Below are 22,795 nucleotides of genomic sequence, written 5' to 3' on the forward strand. Positions count from 1 at the left end.
GGTAGGAAAGCTGGCTGTGAGGAGCTGGGGCGGGTGGGGGGTTAGATGGACACCTCTGAGGGCTTCAGGAGGCTGTGGTGGCCCATAGCCTGTAGGTCCTGGCTCCCTGGAACATGAACACGTGGCCAGCAGGCACAGTTGTTTTTAGCTGGGTCATGGGACATCATGGCAGCTTCACTTTTAGAAATCCTATTTACAGCTAGGGAAATTGCAAGGTTCAAGGGAAACAACAACCAGTTCTAATTTCATCTCAATGCACGGTGACTACAGTAACAAGGATTTATAGGCACCACAGCAGCTGGAAATAGCAGCCGACACTTTGTACCCTATTTGGAACAAGCTCAGGCCCCACCCCCACCCTCACAGCCAATAGAGACTGTGCTCAGCTGAGCCCACAGTTTATATGGGTATTTTTATCTTCCCGCGTACATGCACAGCACTGCTATTTATAAGCATAGGCTGGCGATGGCAGAAGCAGGGCCACGGGTTCCATGGGCCTCCTGGGGAGACATCCAGTTCGTGTGTCTGAGTGTGCGTAAAGGGCTGCACGTGGCTTCCCTGAGCACAGGCAGAGGAAGTGGAGACAAGAGCGCCAGCGCCACCTCCTGGTCAAGGACAGGGCGGAGGTGGACGGCACAGGAGCAGGACTGTACAGGCAGCATGCAGGCTCGCAGCATCCAAGCTGGAAGGGAGCACCTATCCTCCCTCATCTGTGTCACCCCGCAACCCAGGGAATAAAGGGGAATGACTTGGCTATCCACACTGAGGCAGGTGGACGCTGTCAGGGCAGCTTGATGGACAGCTGGGCCAGTGGGTGGAAGGACAGCTTACCGTTGCACAGGATGGCACGGCTTAGGCCCAGGGCGTCAGCTGTGCCTGAACTCATGTTCTCCACCAGCCGGTGCTTGACTTTCTTCAACACTGGGGGGCAAGAGAGAAAGGGCCAATGACTTTACTGCTGGCCGGGCCATCTAGGCCCTGAGCCCCATCACAACTGCCTCACTGGGTGCGCCAATGCGTAGACAAGCACTAACCTAGGGCTGGTGTTTGGAGCAGTTAGAAAGCAGGGGCTCTCAAGCAGAGTCTATCCTAGGCCACTTGTCCTACTCACCCCCCACTCAAGAGGCGCTGGACAGGTAAACACAGGATGCTCAGCACAAGGGCTGAGACCTGTTATCTGCTACTGGAGTCAGTGAGAGCCCAGAGCTTGTGCGTGCTAAGCACAGTGGACAGGCCAGACAGAGAAGGCCCTGACCCGTCTCTCCTCCACCCAGCATGTGAGATGATGTGTGTCAAGGCTAGGGCTCCCCAGTTGGGTTCTCAGGCTGGTTTTGGCAGAGCGGTAGGCACCCTTAGTTGCCACTGGCTGGTCACTGCATGTAACCAGCTAAGGTCTTAGAACAAGTCCTGGGCTCCATTACAAGAATGTAAGACTGGACATGACAACACAACCTTTAATCCCAGCACTGGGGAGGCAGAGGCAGGGGGATCTCTGAGTTCAATGCCAGCTTGGTCTACAGAGTGAGTTCCAGGACAGCCAGGGCTACACAGAGAAACCACCGGTGAACTCATTTGCCCTTAGCCTCTATTCTAGAGGGCTGGGGCCTGTAGTGAATGCGAATCTATCTGGGTATAGATAGGAGACTGCCAGGAGACTGCCAAGCCTCTGTGCCTCACACTTTGCCATGTGGCTGATACAGAGGAGCTGGCAGCTAACAATTGCTGTCTCAAGGCTTCTACAGAAGTGAGGTCCTGCCCTTCTAGCCACAGACAACTTGCCAAATAACACACTGTGATGGTTTGAATAGGTATGGCCCCCAAAGACTCATGTGTGTGAATGCTTGGCCCATGCACAGTGGCACTACTAGAAGGTGTGTCCCTGTAGGAGTATGCTTGGAGGTCTCTTATGCTCCGCCCACTGTGGCACACAGTCTCCTGCTGCCTGTGGATCAAGATGAAGCACTCTCAGCCCCTCGAGCACCATGTCTGCCTAGACTCTGCCATGCTTCCCATGATAATGATAATGGAATAAAACTCTGAAACTATAAGCCAGCCCAATTAAATATGTTCCTGTATAAGAGCTGCCTTGGTTGGTGCTGGAGAGATGGCTCGGTGGTTAAGAGCACTGGCTGCTCTTCCAGAGGACCTGAGTTCAATTCCCAGCACCCTTGTGACAGCTCACAGCTGTCTGTAACTCCAGTTCCAGGAGATCTGACACCCTCACACAGACATACATGCAGGCAAAACACCAATGCACATAAAAGAAAAATGAATAAATAACTAAAACAAAGAGTCACCTTGGTCATAGCATCTCTTCACAGCAATAAAACCCTGACTAAGGCATACACCGAAAGGTCCAGTTTGCACCTATGTCTTCCTGGATGTACACCCAGGAGAGGCCATGGTGGAGAAGGCCATTCAAAGCAGGCATGACTCACACGTCAAGGTCTGGCAGTACAGAGTGTAAAACACAGGGCAGTGAGAATGCAGGGCCAGGGACCTGTGAGTAGCTCCCTGACTCCTCCTAGTCTTTTGGATCAGCTTGGACAGAAAAAGCCAGAGCCCATGGCACATGGCTGCTCTAGCCTGGCTTACCGATGTCCAGGGACATGCCCTGCTTAGGGTCCGCCTGCAGCTTGTTGTAATGGATGGTCACCTCCCCCTGAAAGAGCAGCACAGACAATCAGGACAGTGGCTCCCTAGCTCCAGACCCTCCCAGAGACTACTTTCTACACGTTTGGCACTAGAACACCAACCAGGAGGGGAGCAAGGCTTCTCGGGGATCCCAGTCTAGCAGGAGAGGTGGGGTGACTTGGGGATTCACTTAGTCCCATGTTCTAGCAACTGCTCATGTGCCCATGACAGGCGATCACGGTCACACTAGTCCTTACAACCCTCAGGCCTTTGAGATCGGGACTGACTCTACTCATATCAAAGTTACACCCGCAGCACAGATGAAATGAGCCAATTCGGTCAGTCAGGGGTAGGGCATGAAGGGCTCCCTTGGGACTGACATGGTCCTGAGCTCTGAGTCTCTCCTTGGTTTGCCTGTGCCTAAAGGGGCACTAGAAGTGGCTACAGAGGTAACCCTGCCCTCCGTGTGGACCAAGGCATACTAGGATGACTTGGGAACATGACAAGGACGTGACAGAGGAAGACAGTGGTGCCTGTCTGAGTGGAAGCAAGACGGGGATAGCGGAGGCTGAAGAGACTGCTCAGCAGCACTTGCTGCTCCTGACGGCCTGGGTTCAGTTCTCAGCACCCACATGGTGGCTCTCAACCATCTGTAACTCCAGTGCCAGCGGATCTGACACCGTATTCTGACCTCTGAAGGGAGCAAGTACGCATGTGGTGCACATACATACTTGCAGCCACAGTGCACATGAAGGCAATAAAATACATATGAAGGGGAGCAGGGGCTAGTCCTGGAGCCTTGAAGGATGGGCACTGGCCCGGCTGGGTTCAGAGCCTTAGGCCCAAGTCCGCACAGGCTGGACCCACCCTTGACTCTCAGACTCTCCTCTGGCTCTGCGCTCCCTCACACAGCTCACTCACCAGTTTTCCCAAGGGTCTCCAGTGGCTGAGCTGCTGGAGACAGCAAAAAGGCTATGCTTGTTTGTGAGTGACAAGGACACAGCGGAACATCTGGGCTGGGGAACGAGGTGGGCTGCATCTGGACTGGAAATGTCTGAGCTCAGCATTCTCTGTAGCCTGAAGTCCCTAGGGAACTTGGGAAGCAGCCCCTCTAGTAAAACTCTAGGGCAAACACGGCCCAGCTGTGGTCACTAGAGCCCACTGACCCAGTAAAGTCACTGTTGACATCTAGCTGCCTCTGCAACCCCAACCAGGGACATCACAGCCTGTCTGAGTGCTTAATACCTTTGGGAGCTCAGAAGAGCTCAGGGTTAAGTCCCCAAAATACTTAGCATTTAATGAGAGTCCAGGGGATCCAGGAGACTGGAGCTGGCCCCTCATACTGCTATACAAGAACAGGCAGTGTACCCTAAGCCTGGTAGGCCCTGGCAGCCTGGGTGGCTCAGAAGGAACTGGAGCAGTGTCCAGCTGCTCCCACAGCGGTCTTACCTTCACCTCCTGAATCATCTTCGCCACCTCTACCTTGGTTTTTCCTTTGATTGACCTGCCATTGACCCCAGTGATCTCATCACCAGCCGCCACCGTGCCGTCCAAGGCTGCAGGTGTGTTGTCAAATACCTGCAGATGTGTAGGAAGTGGGGGACAATGGAGTGGAACTTGGGACCTGGGCAGGCTGTCCCTCTACCTCAGCCAGTACCAGCAATCTCAAGAGTAAAAGTCTCCATTCTGGGGAAGGGGACAGAATACAGGCTGTGAATCCCCACAGGTGACATGTTTCTAATAGCAAAAACAGTGTCTCTCACATCTGCCCCTCCACTGTCACTACAATGCTTCTTAACAATTCCAGCACCTACTTTGGTTTCCAGAGAACAGCCCAAGGCTGCTCTAAGCAGGGCCTATGCCTGTGTGCCCTTTTCCCAGGCTCCTTCAACCTGTGCTCACTGGCTGTGAGGTGGTGTTGCTGTTGTAAAGGAGTGGTTTAGTGATAACAGCAAGGAGACAGCTGGCCATGAAGCACACACAGACATCAGGCACCCAGACAAAGATGCAGGGCACACACAGACCAGGGATGCACACACAGATGCAGAGGGCACACACAGACATGGGATGCACACACAGATGCAGAGGGCACACACAGACATGGAATTCACACACAGATGCAGAGGGCACACACAGACATGGGATACACACACAGATGCAGAGGGCACACACAGACCAGGGATGCACACACAGATGCAGAGGGCACACACAGACATGGGATGCACACACAGATGCAGGGGGCACACACAGACATGGGATGCACACACAGATGCAGGGGGCACACACAGACATGGGGGATTCACACACAACTGCAGGGGGCACACACAGACATGGGGGATACACACACAGATGCAGGGGGCACACACAGACATGGGATACACACACAGATGCAGGGGGCACACACAGACATGGGATACACACACAGATGCAGAGGGCACACACAGACATGGGATACACACACAGATGCAGAGGGCACACACAGACATGGGATATACACACAGATGCAGAGGGCACACACAGACATGGGATACACACACAGATGCAGAGGGCACACACAGACATGGGGGATTCACACACAGATGCAGAGGGCACACACAGACATGGGATACACACACAGATGCAGAGGGCACACACAGACATGGGATGCACACACAGATGCAGGGGGCACACACAGACATGGGGGATGCACACACAGATGCAGGGGGCACACACAGACATGGGATGCACACACAGATGCAGGGGCACACACAGACATGGGGGGTTCACACACAGATGCAGAGGGCACACACAGACATGGGATACACACACAGATGCAGGAGGAACACACAGACATGGGGGATGCACACACAGATGCAGGGGGCACACACAGATGCAGGGGGCACACACAGACATGGGGGATGCACACACAGATGCAGGGGGCACACACAGACATGGGATGCACACACAGATGCAGGGGCACACACAGACATGGGGGGTTCACACACAGATGCAGAGGGCACACACAGACATGGGATACACACACAGATGCAGAGGGCACACACAGACATGGGATACACACACAGATGCAGAGGGCACACACAGACCAGGGATGCACACACAGATGCAGAGGGCACACACAGACCAGGGATGCACACACAGATGCAGGGGGCACACACAGACATGGGATGCACACACAGATGCAGGGGCACACACAGACATGGAATTCACACACAGATGCAGAGGGCACACACAGACATGGGATACACACACAGATGCAGAGGGCACACACAGACATGGGATACACACACAGATGCAGAGGGCACACACAGACATGGGATACACACACAGATGCAGAGGGCACACACAGACATGGAATACACACACAGATGCAGAGGGCACACACAGACATGGGATACACACACAGATGCAGAGGGCACACACAGACCAGGGATGCACACAGATGCAGAGGGCACACAGAGACATGGGATGCACACACAGATGCAGGAGGAACACACAGACATGGGGGATGCACACACAGATGCAGGGGGCACACACAGACATGGGGGATGCACACACAGATGCAGGGGGCACACACAGACATGGGGGATTCACACACAGATGCAGAGGGCACACACAGACATGGGATTCACACACAGATGCAGGAGGAACACACAGACATGGGGGATTCACACACAGATGCAGAGGGCACACACAGACATAGGATTCACACACAGATGCAGGGGGCACACACAGACATGTGATTCACACATAGATACAGGGGCACACACAGACATGGGGGGTTCACACACAGATACAGGGGCACATACAGACATGAGGGGTTCACACACAGATGCAGAGGCCTCATACAAATGGAGCAGTGCAAACTGGACCTGACAGAACTACCAAAACACCAGCCTGGGCAGTAGCTGTTCTGCTCCTTCAGCTGGTTTTTGAGATGAGGGTCTTACTTTATAGCCCAGGTTGGCTTTGAACTAGCAAACTTCCTGCCTCAGCCTCCCAATAAGAGGGAGATGAGCCACCATGCCTGGCTCTGCGTTACTTTTAGTTTCTTTGTTTGTTTGCTTGTTTGTTTTCAAGACAGGGTTTCTCTGTGTAGCCTGGACTGTCCTGGACTCACTTTGTAGACCAGACTGGCCTGAACTCACAGCGATCCCCCTGCCTCTGCCTCCCGAGTGCTGGGATTATAGGCGTGCACCAGACTATATTTACAGGGATCATTTCTATAGTTCGTTACCTTTAGTTTCTAAATTTTCTAAAAAAGCCTTGTCTAAAGGACACTCCATAATGTTTATTTACAGTGTTTCAAGGGAAAATGAAGTTACTGGGAAAACATTTATCAATGTTCAGATCACACCAAGTGCTCCAAGCAGCGAGGAGACAATGGGAACTGTGGGACGCTGCTGATGGAAAGCAGACATTAGCAGGTGGAGCTCTGACTGACAGAAGCAGAGGGGGGACTCCAGTGGTGGCTGGTCCTGACGGTCACGTGAGCAGATGGAGCTTGGTGAAGCACCTCTTGGGCACGTCAGTGAGGATGTTTCATGAGGGATGGACTGAGTGGAAAAGCCTGCCCTGAACGTGGCAGCACCACCCCACGTGCCTGGATAGCAGGAGAGGACTAGGAGAAAGGCTGGTGTAGGGCTTGCTGCTCTCAGGCCACTGGGGTGCGAGCGCTGCTCTGCTCCTGCCACAAAACGTGACGGAACCAAATGAGTGCTTCCTCCCTAAGCTTCCTGAAGGGTATCTGTGGCTACAATGACCAAGCCCAGCACAGCCCAGGCACTAGCGCGGTGAGGTCACGGTCATGACTGAGCATGTCCTTAAGCTTGGTTTACAGGAGGAGTTGAGAAAAGTGGAAGGTGCAAGCTAGAGAAGACCAGGTGCAGCGAGCTTACTCTAGTGGAGGCCTGGTGGAGCTCAGCAGCAGACTGCCAGCAGCCTTGCGGAGAGCGAAGACTGCTCAGACGGCAGACTACAGGCAGATCATACTGCATTCTGGGAAAGAATTTATCCACGTTTGTTTTGTGCCCTGAGACGTTGTAGGCTGAGCCTCGGGTGGCAGACAGACTGCCCTGTGCAGGTGGATATTTCAAGTCAAGTATAAACTGCTAACTGCAGAGCAGAAGGTCTAGAAAATGTGTTTGCCCAAAAATAAGCTAGAGTTAAGCTGAGGACCTGTAAGTGCGGCACTTCAAAGACTCTCGTGTTAAGCTGGCTGTGGTATATACATCTTTAATCCAAGCACTGAGTCAGAGGCAGGTGAGTATCTGTGACCAGGCCAGCTAGAGCTACACAGAGAGCTGTCTCAAAAATTAATTAAAATAGAACTAAAAAGAGATTATGCCATTGAAAAGTTGGGAAAATAGGAAAGGTGACATCTTTTTTGTTTTGTTTTTGCGAGACAGGGTTTCTCTATATAGCCTTGGCTTACCTGGACTCACTCTGTAGGCCAGGCTGGCCTCGAAGTCACAGCCATCCACCTGCCTCTGCTTCCCGAGTGCTGGGATTAAAAGCATGTGCCACCATGCCGGGCTGAAAGGTGACATCTTAATTATTGGCCAGACCCCATCTGTGCTGGTTAGTTTTATGTCACTTTGACACAAGCTAGAGTTATCTGAAAAGGAACCTCAACTGAGAAAATGCTTCCAGAAGACTGAGAAAGCCTGTAGGGCAGTGGCTCTCTGCTTGTAGGGCACAACCCTTTTTTGGGGGTTCACATATTAGATATTCACATTAAGATTTGTAACAGTGGCAAAAGTATAGTTATGAAGTACCAACAAAATAATTTCATGGTTGAGGGTCACCACAACATAAGGAACTGTATAAAAGGGCCACAGCATTAGCAAGGCTGAGAACATTGCTGTAGGGTATTTTCTTAATCATTGCTAGATGTAGGAGGGCTCAGACCACTGTGGGTGGTGCCACCCCACGGGCTGGTGGTCCTGCATTCTATAAGAAAGGCTGAAGCCAGGTGTGGTGGCTCATGCCTTTAATCCCAGCAATCAGGAGGCAGAGGCAGGCAGATCTCTGTGAGTTTGAGCCCAGCCTGATCTACAAAGTGAGTCCAGGACAGCCAAGGCTACCAAGAGAAACCCTGTCTTGGAAAAAAAAAAAGCTGAGCAAGCTATGAGAAACAAATGAGAAACAAGCCAGTAAGCAGCACCCTCCATGGCCTCTACATCAGCTCCTGCCTCCAGGTTCCTGCTGTTTGAGTTCTTTTTTTTTTTTTTTTTTTAAGATTTATTATTTTGTGTATATGAGTACTCTATATGCATGCACACCTGCAGGCCACAAGAGGGATCAGATCACATGATAGAAGGTTGTGAGCCACCATCTGGCTGCTGGGAATTGAACTCAGGTCCTCTGGAAGAGCAGCCAGTGCTCTTAACCTCTGAGCCATCTCTCCAGCCCCGCTGATTGAGTTCTTATCCTGACTGTTTAGTGGTGAACAGTGAAGAGGAAATGTATGCCTAATACCTCACTAAGTTGCTTTGGTCATGGTGTTTCTTTCTTTTCCTTTTTTGGCTTTTTCGAGACAGAGTTTCTCTGTATAGCCCTGGCTGTCCTGGACTCGCTTTGTACACCAGGCTGGCCTGGAACTCACATGGATCTGCCAGCCTGTGCCTCCTGAGTGCTGGGATTAAAGGCGTGCGCCACCACGCCCGGCTCTTGGTCATGGCAATAGTAACCTTAAGACACCATCCATGAAGTACAAAGGGTTAACTCATTTGAAAGGTTTTGCTTAAGAAGGAAAGCAAGGAAAGACACCCTCCTGGCAAGCATTTCCTAGGGTAGTGTGGCCCCTGGACTTGCTGTCTGGTGACATCTGCACAAGGCTGGGTTTGTAGGTTTTTATACTGCAACATGGATCCATGGAAGTTTTCAAAGGGAAGCCTGGTCGTTGTGACAGGACAGGGATGCCTGCAGGCAAATCCTGAGAGGGTGATTGTAAAATGGTGAGGTCAAGCTGAAGATGCAACGGAGAGCCCAGATATGAAAGACAGCAGAGTATGGACTGCTGAGGACAGTTATGGCAGCAAACAGAGAGGCCCTGTGGGCTGTGTGGCAAGGCCATGAGGGTGCTGCCCAAGCCTTGCAGAGCGCACATCATGCCACCATGTGCCACAGATGCCAGCGTAGAGCATGGTCTACTGCATCTCCCTATGCATGTGTGTCTCCCTCATGGAATGGGGTATATGCTGTGGGATTCTCTATTTCAGGAACATGGGGACTTGATTTTTATTCAGGTCTATAGAAGCTCACAGTTAGGTGTTTACCTTTCATCTCAGAGGAAACTTTGAACTTGGGTTGTTTTGGGTTTTGTTTTTTTTCGAGGGTTTGTTTTGTTTTTAAGAACAATATTGAGTTAGGCATGGTGGCACACGCCTTTAGTCCCAGTACTGGGGAAGTAGAGGCAAGCAGATCTCTGAGTTCAAGGCCAGCCTGGTCTACAAAGCAAGCTCAGGGCAGCTAGGGCTATGTTACACAGAGACACCCTATCTCAAAAAACAACGAAGAACAATGCTGAAGCCAGATGGTGGTGGTGCACACCTCTACCTCCAGCGCTGGGGAGGCAGGAGCAGACGGATCTCTCTTAGTTTGAGGCTATCCTGGTTTATACAGTGAGCTCCAGGACAGCCAGGGCTACATAGAAAACCCCATCTCGAGACACAAAAAAGCCAGCTAATGGTAACTTCAAGGTCCATTTGGGTTTTGAAAGCCTGGCTCAAAACAAAGCAAGGGCCATCAAGATGGCTTGGAAGGTAATGGCACACCTGACGACCTAAGCTTGATTCCCTGCAACCTACATAGGAGAGAGACAAATCCTACAAGCTGTCCTCTGACTTCCACTCATGTGCCATACAAAGCAGACATGTTAAAAACAGAACCAAGACTATGGGGCTCTTTAAGAGTTAGCTTATACACCTGGCTACATTGGGCATTGTAAGATGAATGTGAACCTTTCAGGGGCCAGATTGGATGCTGTGGTTTAAGGTGGGTGTCAAGCTGACAAGATCTTGACAGTCCACTTGATGGGACTGAGAAGAGCACCCTGCTGTCACATGGTGTCCTGGAAACCCAGGGACCAAGTGAGGATTGAGAGAGGCATGTGAATGCAGGCAGCACCGTGCCCTAGGCTGGAGCCTGGACAGAATGCCCAGGGAAGGAGAAAGGCAGTCGGTGCAGCGTACGCATGCTCCTGTTCTCTGGGTGCCTCTGAGTGACTGCTCAGCCATATGCCCCCAGCACTGACAGACAGAAACCTGTGAAACCAGCAAAGATAAATCTCTCCCCTAACTATTCCCTTCAGGCATCTGGCCACAGGAGTGAACACAATGGTCCATATTCATGATGAGAAGATGTGACATCAAGATCTGCAGACATGGCTCAGAGGCTAAGAGCACTGGCTGCTCCTTCAGAGGTCCTGAGTTCAATTCTTGGCAACCCGATGGTGGCTCACAACCATCTGTATTGGGATCTGATGCCCTCTTCTGGCCTGCAGGAGTACATGCAGACAGAATGCTGTGTACATAATAAATAAATCTTAGGGGAAAAAAAAGATCTGCAGACTCATTGAGCTCCCTGACAAAAGCCCAGGGACACTGTTTGTTGTTTTGGGTTTTGTTGTTGTTGCTGTTGTTTTGAGACAGGGTTTCCTTCTGTAGCCTTTGCTGTCCTGAATCTCTCTTTGTAGACCCACCTGCCTCATCCCAAGTGTGGGATTTAGGGCATGAACCACCATGTCCAGCTGCCCAGGGACATTTTTTTAATGTTATTTATTTATTATTTATACAATATTCTGCCCCCACGTGTGTTTGCATGCCAGAAGAGGGCACAGGATCTCATTATAGATGGTTGTCAGCCATCATGCGGTTACTGGGAATTGAACTCAGGACCTTTGGAAGAACAGACAGTGCTCTTAACCTCTGAGCCATCTCTCCAGCTCCCGCCCAGGGACATTTTTATAGACAAAAAAAAAAAAGTCTACAAATCTAAATCCTAAGAGTCATATCTTAGGATTAAAATATCAAGGAACCTCAAAAAACCAAAACAATCTTGAGAAAGAATAATAAAGCTGGGAGACTCACACTTGTTGATTTCAAATTTTCCTACTAAGCTAGAAGCATCCAAACAGTGAAACGCTGGCAGAGGAGGGAGAGATGCAGAGCACACCCCGCGCATCCGGACAGTGACTGGCAGAGGAGCGAGAGATGCAGAGCACACCCCGCGCATCCGGACAGTGACTGGCAGAGGAGAGATGCAGAGCACACCCCGCGCATCCGGACAGTGACTGGCAGAGGAGCGAGAGATGCAGAGCACACCCCGCGCATCCGGACAGTGACTGGCAGGACAAAGGTCAGCCTGGAAAGAGCAGTACCCACAGGCAGGAAAGTGGAAACTTACCTTAAAGGAGAAAAAAGGAAACTACAACATGGTAATTCTAGCCTCCTGCTAAGCAAAATAAACACTCAATTCTACTTACAAGTGTCCTAGACTAGTCACAGCCACAGGGACAGAGAGGAGCATGGGAAGTGCAGGTGCTGAGGAGAGGGGGCGGTGAGCTCATGCCCAGTCTGTTTCCGGAGATGATGAGTTCTCAACTGCACAGTGGTGATGGCTGCACCACACTATAAGAACAGTTTAAAGCCACCTAAGAATGGTCAAGAATGGTCAATTCTAAACGGGGTGTTGTGTTGCACGCCTGTAATCTCAGCACTCAGGGAGGTGGAGGCAGTTGAATATTTGTGAGTTCAAGGCCAGCCTAGTCTACAGAGCCTGTTCTGGACAGCCAAGGCTACCCAGAGAAACCCTGTCTCGGAAAAAGAAAAAGGTAAGTTCTAGAGATCTAGATATGTGTAGTTGTGACAATTTGAAAACAAAAGAGGCGGTAAGAACCACACAGGGCACGGTGCCATCTAAGAGTCATGTATGAGAGTCTCATTACTAGAGAGGTCCAGATGTCCTGACGGTGGCACTTTCTCAGGACCTAGCACAGCTGCAAAGAAGGCGGTGACAGCTGCTGTCACCTTACCACCTGAGACGCAGGGATGACCAGTTCCAATAAGAAGGACACAAGGCTAACGACAGTGGATAATGGAATGACACCATCAAATTTCTAACCAAGGCCAGAGAGATAGGTACTCAGTAGGTAAAGGGGCTTGCCCCCAAGCCTGGTGACCTGAGTTCAAGCTCCCCCAAGACTCACATGGCAGCCTCACAATGCATCATGACACAAGAACCCCCGCCATTAAATAAGTAGGCCTTAAAATCTTTATTAGTTTTTTTGTTTTTGTTTTTGCTTTTGGCGATAGGGTCTATCTACCTAGTCCAGGTTGTCCTGTAGTTCACTATGAAGAGCAAGATGACTTTGAACTTATGACCCGCCTGCCTCTGCCTCCTGAGTGCTGGAATTAAAAGGTGTTGACCACCAAGCCCAGCCTTAAAATACTTAAATAATAGAAATCATGGGTGGAGAGATGACTCAGTGGTTAAGAGCATTTGTTGCACTTGCAGAAGACTCGAGTTCAGTTTCCCAGCACCTATATAATAGCTCACAACCAGCTGTAACTCCAGTCCCAGGGGATCTGATGCCCTCTGCGGACCTGCATGGGCACCAGGCATGCATGTGGTACAGACGTATGTGCAGGCAAAGCACTCACACACATATATAAATTAATCTAAGCGAAATACAAAAACATTTTTCATCTTTCTAATCTAAATTTATTTCCAAACCTAGTATTATTTTTTAAGGATTGGGATGGCCCCAGGCCTCAGTAGGCATGTACCTACCACTGAGCCATCCCAGCCCTTTGACCTTCACTCCTGAACTTGAGATCATGTTAACTTTGAGGAATAAGGGAAATGACACTGACAAGCAAGACAAAGAGGCCTCCAGAACGTACCCTGTCCATCTGTCCTCCCTCAGGAAGCCAGAGGACACGAGCCATCTGATGGGGACCTAAGGCCAAGAAGAGGCCCTGGGGATGGGACATGAAGAGTAGAAGTCCCCAAGGCTTAAACTGAAGACAGAGCGCAGCCTCAACACAGCTGAGGAAGTCTGACTGTGGGAAGTCTACTGAGAAAGCCAGAAGATCACAGAGGGACAGATAGCAGGAAATACCAAAGAAGCAAGAAGAGCCTATGCTGAGGAGAGAACCACAGGGTGAGCACGGCCGCTCAGGCCTGTAAGCCTCGCACTTAGAGGCAGAAGCTGGTGGATCAGTTGTTCAAGGCCAGCTTCAGCTGCGTGGGGAATCTGAGGACAGCCGAGGCTACCTGAGCTCCTGTCTCAAAAGAAAACAAAAGCAAGAAAAGAGGTCACCGACTCAGGGCTAAAGAGTGGACTTAGCACTTAAGGGTACTGGTTGCTCTTCCAGAGGAGCTGGGTTCGAATCCCAGCACACACATGGTGGTTCCCAACTATGACTATGGTCCCAGGGGACGTGACGCCCTCTTCTGGCCTCCCCAGGCACCAGGCATGCATGTCATGTACAGACATACATGCAGGTAAAACACCCATACACTTAATAATTTTTTTTTTTTAAAGGAAGAAAGACACCAGCTCATGAGACAGTTTAACACAAGTGCTATAGGACAGCGGGGCTGTCCCTTCTTTATCCCCTAAGCCTCCAAAGAGCTGGTCAGGGGGTTGGAAAATGTTTCCTGAACATTACCTGTGGTGCTAATACTGAGTTAAGACAGTAGCTGGGATGGGAAGATGGGCTAAGAGGGAGATTTATGGTTTTAGACCATATGGCTTTAGACTATCTCCTGAACTATGAACAAGTAATCAACAAAATAAACAAGGCTGGGCATGACGGCCCACGCCTCAAGGCTACACAGAGAAACCCTATCTCAAAACAAACAAATCAAACACAACAAAGGAAACAAAACAGGCAGGCTAGAAAGATGGCTCAGCAATTAAGTGCATCCTGTTCTTGCAGAAGACCCACGCTAGTTCCCAGCACCCCAATTCCAGACTCACAAATGCCTCTGAGCTCAGCTTCAGAGGGATCTGACAGCTCTGTTCTACATGGATATCTACACTCAAACACACACACACAAACACACATGCTCTCTATCTCTCTCTCTTTAATAATAAAGACAAGCAGGAAAGGTGGGAGCTGACTCTGACGCAATGTGAGGGGGGGCAGGGACCACGTTAGCCTTTGTGCACTTGACTTGCTATGCACAGCAAGCAAATCTCATCATGTTATGTATGATGCAATGCAAACAAACACGCCCCTCAGGACTGAACAAATGGAGTGGAGTTGAGCAGCATGGAGGCCTGGCAGGTACATGGCCAGGAGGGACCTGGGAAAGGTCTCCCTCAGAGGAAACCAAATCACCCTCCCGGAGACCCAGTGCCCTATCTGTCCCTAGGGCCTGCTCTATGGGATGTTCCAACAGGGTATAGTCCACAGAAATGTCACTGGCTGAGGCTTCACAACAGGCCTGCCCCATTTCTGCAGCACAGTGGACAGACGACCAGGGCCATGTTCCCCAGCAGAAACCATGGATCTGCTCCCCCACCACCTGCTTCACACCTGGGAAAGGCACAGTCACCAGAGAACCATCACAGCTGCCACCCAGGGATGCTCTGCCATTCTGTTGCATGGTCACAAGAACCCAAACACGTTTGTGCTTACGTATTTTTATTTCCTTGATTTGCTTGGCTCCATTTCTTTTCACACAGGGTCTCATATAGGCCAGCACATATTTGCAATATTTAATCAAACTTTCCTGTGTAGGTAATGTGAGTGAATGCAATGCGCACCACACACACACAGAGGCAGGAGGGGCCAGGAGAGGGCATCAGATCCCATGAACTACAGCTATAGGTGGTTGTGAATGCATCTGGGTGCTGGGAACCAAACTCCAGATAAGAAAGCAGAGGACCAGAGTGGTTAAGAATCCCCAGTGTGACGGCTGGCGAGATGGCTCAGTGGTTAAGAGCACTGCCTGCTCTTCCAAAGGACCCGGGTTCAATTCCCAGCACCCACATGGCAGCTCACAACTGTCTGTAATTCCAAAATTTGACACCCACACACCAACGTACGTAAATTAAAATAAAATATTAAAAAAAAAAGAACCCCCGGTGTGCAGGAATGTTTACATATGAACTTTAGCTCCTACTTTCTTTTGTTTGCTGAGGCAGGGTCTCAAGTAGTATCCACTGGCCTCACACTCATCTACTGTGCAGCCCAGCATGCCTCTCAACAGCTGATCCTCTTGTCCCCACCTCCCAAGTGCAGGGATTACAGGCGTGTGCTGCCACACCCAACACGGGCATTGTTGGTTCACAGCCTCCCCACTTCGGCTGGCAAGCAGACTCACTGGACACATTCTGAGTATCTGCCGCACACCAGGAACCAGCCAGCATGACCTTCAGTCAGATACACATGGTACAAGGCCAACAAGGGTCTCCCAGGTAGGACAAGCAAAGCAAAGGACAGGTGGAGACAGAAGAGGAGCAGGGACAGCCCCCTTAGAGCGCGGGGCAGTGGTGCCAAGACCAGACCTCAGAAACAAGCAGGGCTGCTGAGACGGCTCGGCGGGGTGAAGTTTCTGCCAGGCAAGCCTGATAGCCTGACTTCGAACTTGCGATCTCTCAGTAGAAAATGGACTATTGAGGGTGAGGAGTCCTTTGAACTCTGCATATTGAACACAAAATGAGCGAACCCATACTCACATATACACACACCACACCACACACACACAAATACCAATCATAATGTTTGTTTATTTGTTTTGAGACATGATTTCTCTGTGTAGCCTTGGCTGTCCTGGAACTCACAGACAGCCGCCTACCTCTGCCTCCCTGAGTGCTGGGATTACAGGCATGCACACCGTGCCCGGCTTCCAATTATAAAATTTTAAAGAAACAAGACTGACCTTTGTCTGTTTACACATGCAGGTGTGTTCATGTTTATGTCCGTGTGCATGTATGTGTATGTAGGTCAGTCACTTTTTTCAGGGGGAGGGGGAAGTAGGGGGTTCACAGTGTCTCTCTGTAGCCTAGAATTCACCTATTAGGTTAGACCGGCTGGCCAGTGAGGCCTAGGAATCCACCTGCCTCCACCTCCCCAGCACTACGGTTGTAAGAGCACAGGCCACATCGGCATTTTACCCAGGTGCCTGGGATTAAACCCTGCCATTCGTGCTTGCATGGCAAGCGTTTTACCGACTGAGCCATCTCCAGGGCCCTGGAGCTAGTGTTTTCAGAGTGGAGAAATGAACCTCCTTCTGTCATGCCCAAGAAGGGAGGTGAAACACTCCACCCAGGACCCTTGTCCACTCTGACCCTGACCCCTCCCACCTCCAAAGTGTGCCTCGTACCTGGACAATATAGAGACAGGGACAGTACTGGGCCCCTCCTCCAATGCTGATCCCGATCAGGTTCTGAGCATCTTTCTGCAGGGTGACCTTTCCAGGCACAGTGGGAATTCCTCTGGAAAGAGATGCAAATGACAATGACTTCTGGGAAGGATGACTGGGAAGGGCAGGTTGCCACACCCAGAAAGGCTCCAACAACCCACACAGAGCTGCCTCTTCCTTCCTCGGCCACAAAGAGCCAGAACATGCTCAGGAGTCAGGCAGCCTTAGGGTCAGTGCCCAGGGCTGCCCAAAACCTGCTGAGACGTATATCACACACCTCTCCCTCTGCTCCCGTTTCCTTGGGCCGTAAGATGAAATGAGACCTTACAAGGATGTGCATGGGAGGCTCCACCTCCACCCTAGGCCAGAGCAGAAAACTCCAAGGAAACCAACTTGAAGATTGAGCCGGGCTCTATCTTTGTCTCCTTCTAAGGCACACGCGGGACAGGCTGCCCCATTCCTTTTAGAAGAAAGTTAATTCAACTCTCCTCCAGCCATCTTCCAGTTTATGTTGCTCAGTTTCCCTCACGTTCACCGACAACGAGCTTATGGCGTGTCTTGTGGTGAAAAGGTCAGGTGTCAGGTTGGTTACTGAAGACTGATTTGCTAACAACCAACAGCTGCTCGCTCCTTACCAAAGACTGATTACACATGAGATCGGCTCAGTCCGCGAGTGCTTTCTAATTCTGATTTTTTAAAAAAAGTCTACCTTACTAATCATCTATGCTGGGGAGGAGGGTCTGTTGGTGATATTCCTAGGTAGCCTTTGCAACCTGGCTCAGTTGTCACCTTTGGAATACCTTCCTAGACCACCCCAGCAGGACCCGTGGAGTTGTAGCTGGATTGGGGCCCCCCAATCCGTGATTATCTGTTACCCTGCAACAACCCCCTACAAGTAAGTGTTGGACTGCTGAGATTGCTGGGCCCATTTCTACTTCCCGACACTGAGAAGTAGAAGTGTGTGGAGCTAGGACACCCAAGGACACGAGGGAGCTGGGTCCCTCAGCTCCCACGTCTTGGGGGAAGAAAATACTCACAATTTGTCCTCCTCGATGTCATAGTCTAAGTCTGCAAACATGGTTCCGAGAGTTGTGGCCAACTGGCTAACTGCCCAGCTCGGGACGGGAATGGGAAACTGGGTCTGAGAGAGAAAAGAACACCGAGCTTCAGGGAACTGAAGTGCCCAGATGCCAGCCCCAAGCTCCCAACCCTCCCCCATCCGGGACAGCGGGCCTCTGGCTCTCCCCTCTGGACTGGGGTGGGGACCCTGAGGCTGGAAGGTGGGGGCAGGTGAGTCTTACTTGGTACAAGGGAGGAACCCAGGCCAGGACGTTGGGCTCGGATTCCGGAGCCCACCACACGGTCTCCAGACCCTTGGGAGCCGCTTCAGTCGCTCACCGAGAGAGTCGGTCCCACAGCCGGGCCCAGGCCAGGCTGGCACCTGAACCCACCTGCCGTTCCACCTGGCGGCGACAGCGACTGTCGCGTCACTTCCGGTACGTTGCGGAAGTCCCGCCTCTCCCTTTGGGTATTTGCCCCAATCCCTGCAAGCAACACTTCTCTCTCAGCTCCCCGACTCTCTGAACCAGGAAAAAGAACAAGTGTTGGTGGAAGTTTTCCGTTAATGGGGAAAAAAATGGGAAAGGAAGGAAAGGTCTAGACATGCTGTCGGCCCCGGACCCCGCCCTAGCCGTGCCGCCATCTTGGGGAGGGCAGGGCTCTTCCCAGCTTCCTCAGCAACACTCTGGGGACCACTCAGGCCCGGCGGTTGCCGGGGCAACGGAAGCATCTTGGGAACGGCGAAGTTCAGTGAGCTGCAAATCTCAAGCCCTTCGCTTTCACATTTTCAGTACCGCTACCCGAGGAAAGACTGTGTCTCCCCTACTACAAAGCGTCGAGGCTGGAAGGTTGCCGAAAGATCCCAGTCTCACAAAGAAAGAAATTAAGTATCCGAGAGAGGGAGTAACTTTGTTCAGAGATTTTTACAGTTGGCGTAAGATCCAGATCATGGTCCTGAGACACCTACCGCCAGTCTGGGATCCTTTGAACATCTGCGCTAAATTCAGAGCCACGAGAGCCAGGAGAGTGGGCAGATTTGACTTGCTTTTCTGCACGTACCTCATTTTGCCCACATTCATACTATTAGCATTCAGTAAATGTTTCTGAGGTATTTTGGCAAAAGATTCCTTACACTGAACCTCCTAACGTAGTCCCAAGGACCCTGGAGTCCTCTTGAAAATACAGCGCCCCCCCCCCCACACACACACCCGTTTTACTGAGGCTCCGCAAACACCATCAGTGCTTCCCAGCTGGGGGAGTTCCAATCTTTATCTGCCCCCCCGACCTCTGCTGCCAATGGTTATGTCAGATGGGTTCACTGGAAGAGAATAGCCGTCCTAGGACCACTTTATCCAGGCTGAGTGGGACCAGTGTCCCTCCACAGGTGGGAGGCAGGGTGTGCAGAAGATACTGGGGTCCTTGTGTTCATAGATACGCGCTAGGGGGAGGAACTAGGAATGTCAAACGCACAGGGTTATCAGCAGAAGGGTTTTCTGCCCAGAATTGTGGGAGCTGATGTAGTTCATAACCTGGTGACCTTTGCACTATCTGTGTGGTCAAGACCACAATGGATACTTCCCTGACGTTTATCTGGAGCTTGTTCTCTCAGGTAAGCTGTAGAACCTCTCTTTATGGAAGATGTCACATGTGCTTTACAAGGAGTTTTTATGTAGCTGTGTCTTGAGCTTTGATAGGCACATTATCAACTTATCACCAGGAAACTTTTGAACCAAAATTGTGCTGTGCTTAAATGTGCCCAAAATAAACTACTCAGGGTCAGACAAAAGTTTAAACGAAGGCTGGTGGTGGTGGTGGCGCATGCCTTTGATCTCGGCACTCTACAGGCAGAGAGAGGTGGATCTCTGAGTTCAAGGACAGCCTGGTCGGCAAAGTGAGTCCAGGACAGCCAGGGTTATAAAGAGAAACCCTGTCTTGAAAAGACCCCCCCCAAAAAAGAAAGAGTTTGAACCACCACACCAACTAAGGAATTGTGTTGAAGCAAACTGCTGTCTTGTCTGTCTGGGATTGACACGCTGGTGGCCTTGGTGTTCACAGAGGCCTCCATAGGGGTGCAGGATGGTTATCCACGCAGCCTTTGGAAGCCCTCCCAACCCCTGCAGGGAGCTGAGCTGAGTCTCAGTAGGTGTGTTGAGTGTCGTGGCAACCACCTTCTCCTGTGCCTGCTGCTCTCCAGCTTAGATCAGTGTCCTAGTTCATCTTCACCGTGTGATAGCAGGATAAGCATCGCCAGCTACACCGTGCAAGTCGGGAAACGGGTCAGGGGCTGTGGTCAGGGGCAGGAATTGGTTTCTCCAAGCTCTATTTTCAGGCCGGTGTGGTTTGTTTGTTTGTTTGTTTGTTTGTTTGTTTTGAGATAAGATATCATGTAGTCCAAGTTCACCGTAAGCTGCTTCCTGCCTCCACCTCCCTCAGTGTTGTTTGCCCATTCCGTGTGGAGCTTCCTCAGCTTTTCTCCCCAACACAACCCTAGTTCATACTCAAGGCTGTGCCATTTTGTAGCAGGGACTTTGGTGTGAGTCACCGGCTAACTCTGAGGTGCAGGTTCCTGGAGGAGGAGGAACATGACCCCATGCAGTTTTTTGTTAAGGTCAGGAGAGAGACAAGTAAGAGTGTTTTGTAAACTCCTAACCCCCAAGCTGAACCAGGCCCCCCATCCTTAGTTAAATGCAAGATGCTCATGCCCTTCTTCTCCCACTTTGTTCCCCACACTCAGAAGCCTTCCTAGACGGTCCCAGCTCGCCAGTCTTGCCCCTGTTTCTGACTTCTGGATAACATCACACTTCAAGGTACCCCTGTGCCAATTCTTTGTTTGTTTGTTTTGTTTTGTTTTTGTTTTTTGTTTTTTGAGACAGGGTTTCTCTGTGTAGCCTTGGCTGTCCTGGACTCCCTTTGTAGACCAGGCTGGCTTTGAACTCACAGCGATCCGCCTGCCTCTGCCTCCCGAGTGCTGGGATTAAAGGCATGCACCACCATGCCCTGCTCCCTGAGCCAATTCTATAGGATTAATTTATGTTCGTTTTTTTTTTTAAGTATCCTCTCTTTTGTTTGTTTGTTTTGTTGTTGTTTTGGTTTTTTGAGACAAGGTTTCTCTGTGTAGCCCTGGCCATCTTGGAAATCTCTCTGCAGACCAGGCTGCCCTCAAACTCAGAGATCCACCTGCCTCTGCCTTCCCAGTGCTGGGATTAAAGGTGTGTGCCACCACCGCTTTCTTCCTCTTTATAATGGGGCTTAGAAGTCTGGCAATGTGACTTAGTGGAAGAGCACTTATGTAATGTGGGTGAGGCCCTAGGTGTAATTGTCAGCACTGTAAAATAATAACAATATCATTTTAGAGATTATGCCCTGACAAATTATAAAATGTTCCACCCCCTTCCTGGGTTCCTACACTGACTTAGTTTTTGCTTTTGTTTTTGGGTTTTTTGGTTTTCGAGATAGGGTCTCTCTGTGTAGCCTTTGGCTATCCTGGACTCACTTTGTAGACTAGGCTGGCCTTGAACTCACAGCGATCCACCTGCCTCTGCCTTCTGACTTCTGGGATTAAAGGTATGCGCCACCACGCCCAGCTCCTACACTGACTTTGTAATCTGTGGTGTTTCCACCTTCCATAGATGCCAGGAATCCATCAGCAGGTGTCACCATGACAAACAGGAATGAAAATTGGGATGCTTTGCAGTCAATACCTGTACGAAATATGACTCACACTGTGTTTTAGGGTGAGGGCACTGCCAGTCCACCCAGCACAGGACTCAGTTCCCGCTGAGCCAGGAGGGCAGGTTGGGGCCTTTGTTTTCCTGAGGGGAAAGAAGTTCTTGGTCCACAATTCTAATGGCAAAGGGGGCACTTGTCCTTGCAGTGGGCAGAAAGGCCTGCCCTGCCCTTAGACCTGCCCAGAGCCACACACACATCTGTCCAGGAGTGACGTGCTTGTGGGGATTGACATGGGAGGTTCAGTGTTGCTTCACAGAAAACCCACATGGTCCAACCATGTCAAAGGGCAGGGCTGTCGGTGTCTTACGGTACTTATGCTTCTGTGAGTGACGCATCTGGGAAGTGTCCTGACTTAGACCTGCAGAGAGAACCTCTGAGAAGGAGAGATCCTGCTCGCTGCACTGACACCATTCTGTGTCTAAAGATGTCAGAGGCCCAGAATGCAGTGTCTCTATACCAGACAGGGCTATTCAGGGCACCCCATCCCTGCAAGGCAAGATTGCTGTGCGTGGGTCCAGAGTGGTGCTCTAACCAGGGCAGGCTTCCTGGAAGAGGTGCTCTCTGTCCTACAAGAGGTGCTCTGTGCCAGCAGAAGGGGGAAAAGTAAAGGTTTCTAGAGGCAGGCTGTGGGGATACAGTGTCTGACCTCAGAGAGCCCATGTGGTAGGAGAGAGAGACAGCTGGAAACCGCGACGGGAAAGCAAGGCTGCCACACGTCTCATGGAAGCTTAGCGCAGACCCTGCCTCCACCAGTGTCCCCAGATGCAGTGTGTTCAGTGAGGACCTCAGAGAGACTTCTAGGCCCTTCGTCAAGGTCAGATTGACATAGAGTGAAGATAACCACTCATTTTAGGTTGTTCCCTGACTGGAGCTCAGACCCTGCCTTTAAGCACATTCCCCCTCAAACAAGCCCCTTGCTCCCCATTATCTCCAAAAGGATGCCAACCTCTCTCCTAGCTCAGCCCTGCCACAGGAAAGTTTGCGACCCTTGCAC

General features: G+C 50.9%; 1 protein-coding gene across 5 annotated transcripts in view; it reads right to left on the minus strand.

Annotated features, from left to right (window-relative positions):
• PICK1 (protein interacting with PRKCA 1) overlaps positions 1–22,795 on the minus strand; it is an 88,731-nt gene that overhangs the window by 6,785 nt on the left and 59,151 nt on the right. For 4 of the 5 annotated variants that reach the window (XM_084751571.1, XM_084751570.1, XM_084751572.1 and 1 more), the window contains 6 exons: positions 18,315–18,593; positions 18,051–18,154; positions 16,975–17,086; positions 4,084–4,212; positions 2,596–2,662; positions 832–921 (listed from right to left, as the gene is read on the minus strand). In XM_084751571.1, coding sequence (XP_084607697.1) covers positions 832–921; positions 2,596–2,662; positions 4,084–4,212; positions 16,975–17,086; positions 18,051–18,091 — 439 coding nt within the window. In that variant the 5' untranslated portion in view covers positions 18,092–18,154; positions 18,315–18,593. The remainder of the gene's footprint in view (positions 1–831; positions 922–2,595; positions 2,663–4,083; positions 4,213–16,974; positions 17,087–18,050; positions 18,155–18,314; positions 18,594–22,795) is intronic. The other variant, XM_084751573.1, reaches the window with a different exon arrangement.

This window comes from Acomys minous, assembly GCF_964271855.1.
Source record: "Acomys minous genome assembly, chromosome: 12".
Lineage (NCBI taxonomy): Eukaryota > Metazoa > Chordata > Mammalia > Rodentia > Muridae > Acomys > Acomys minous.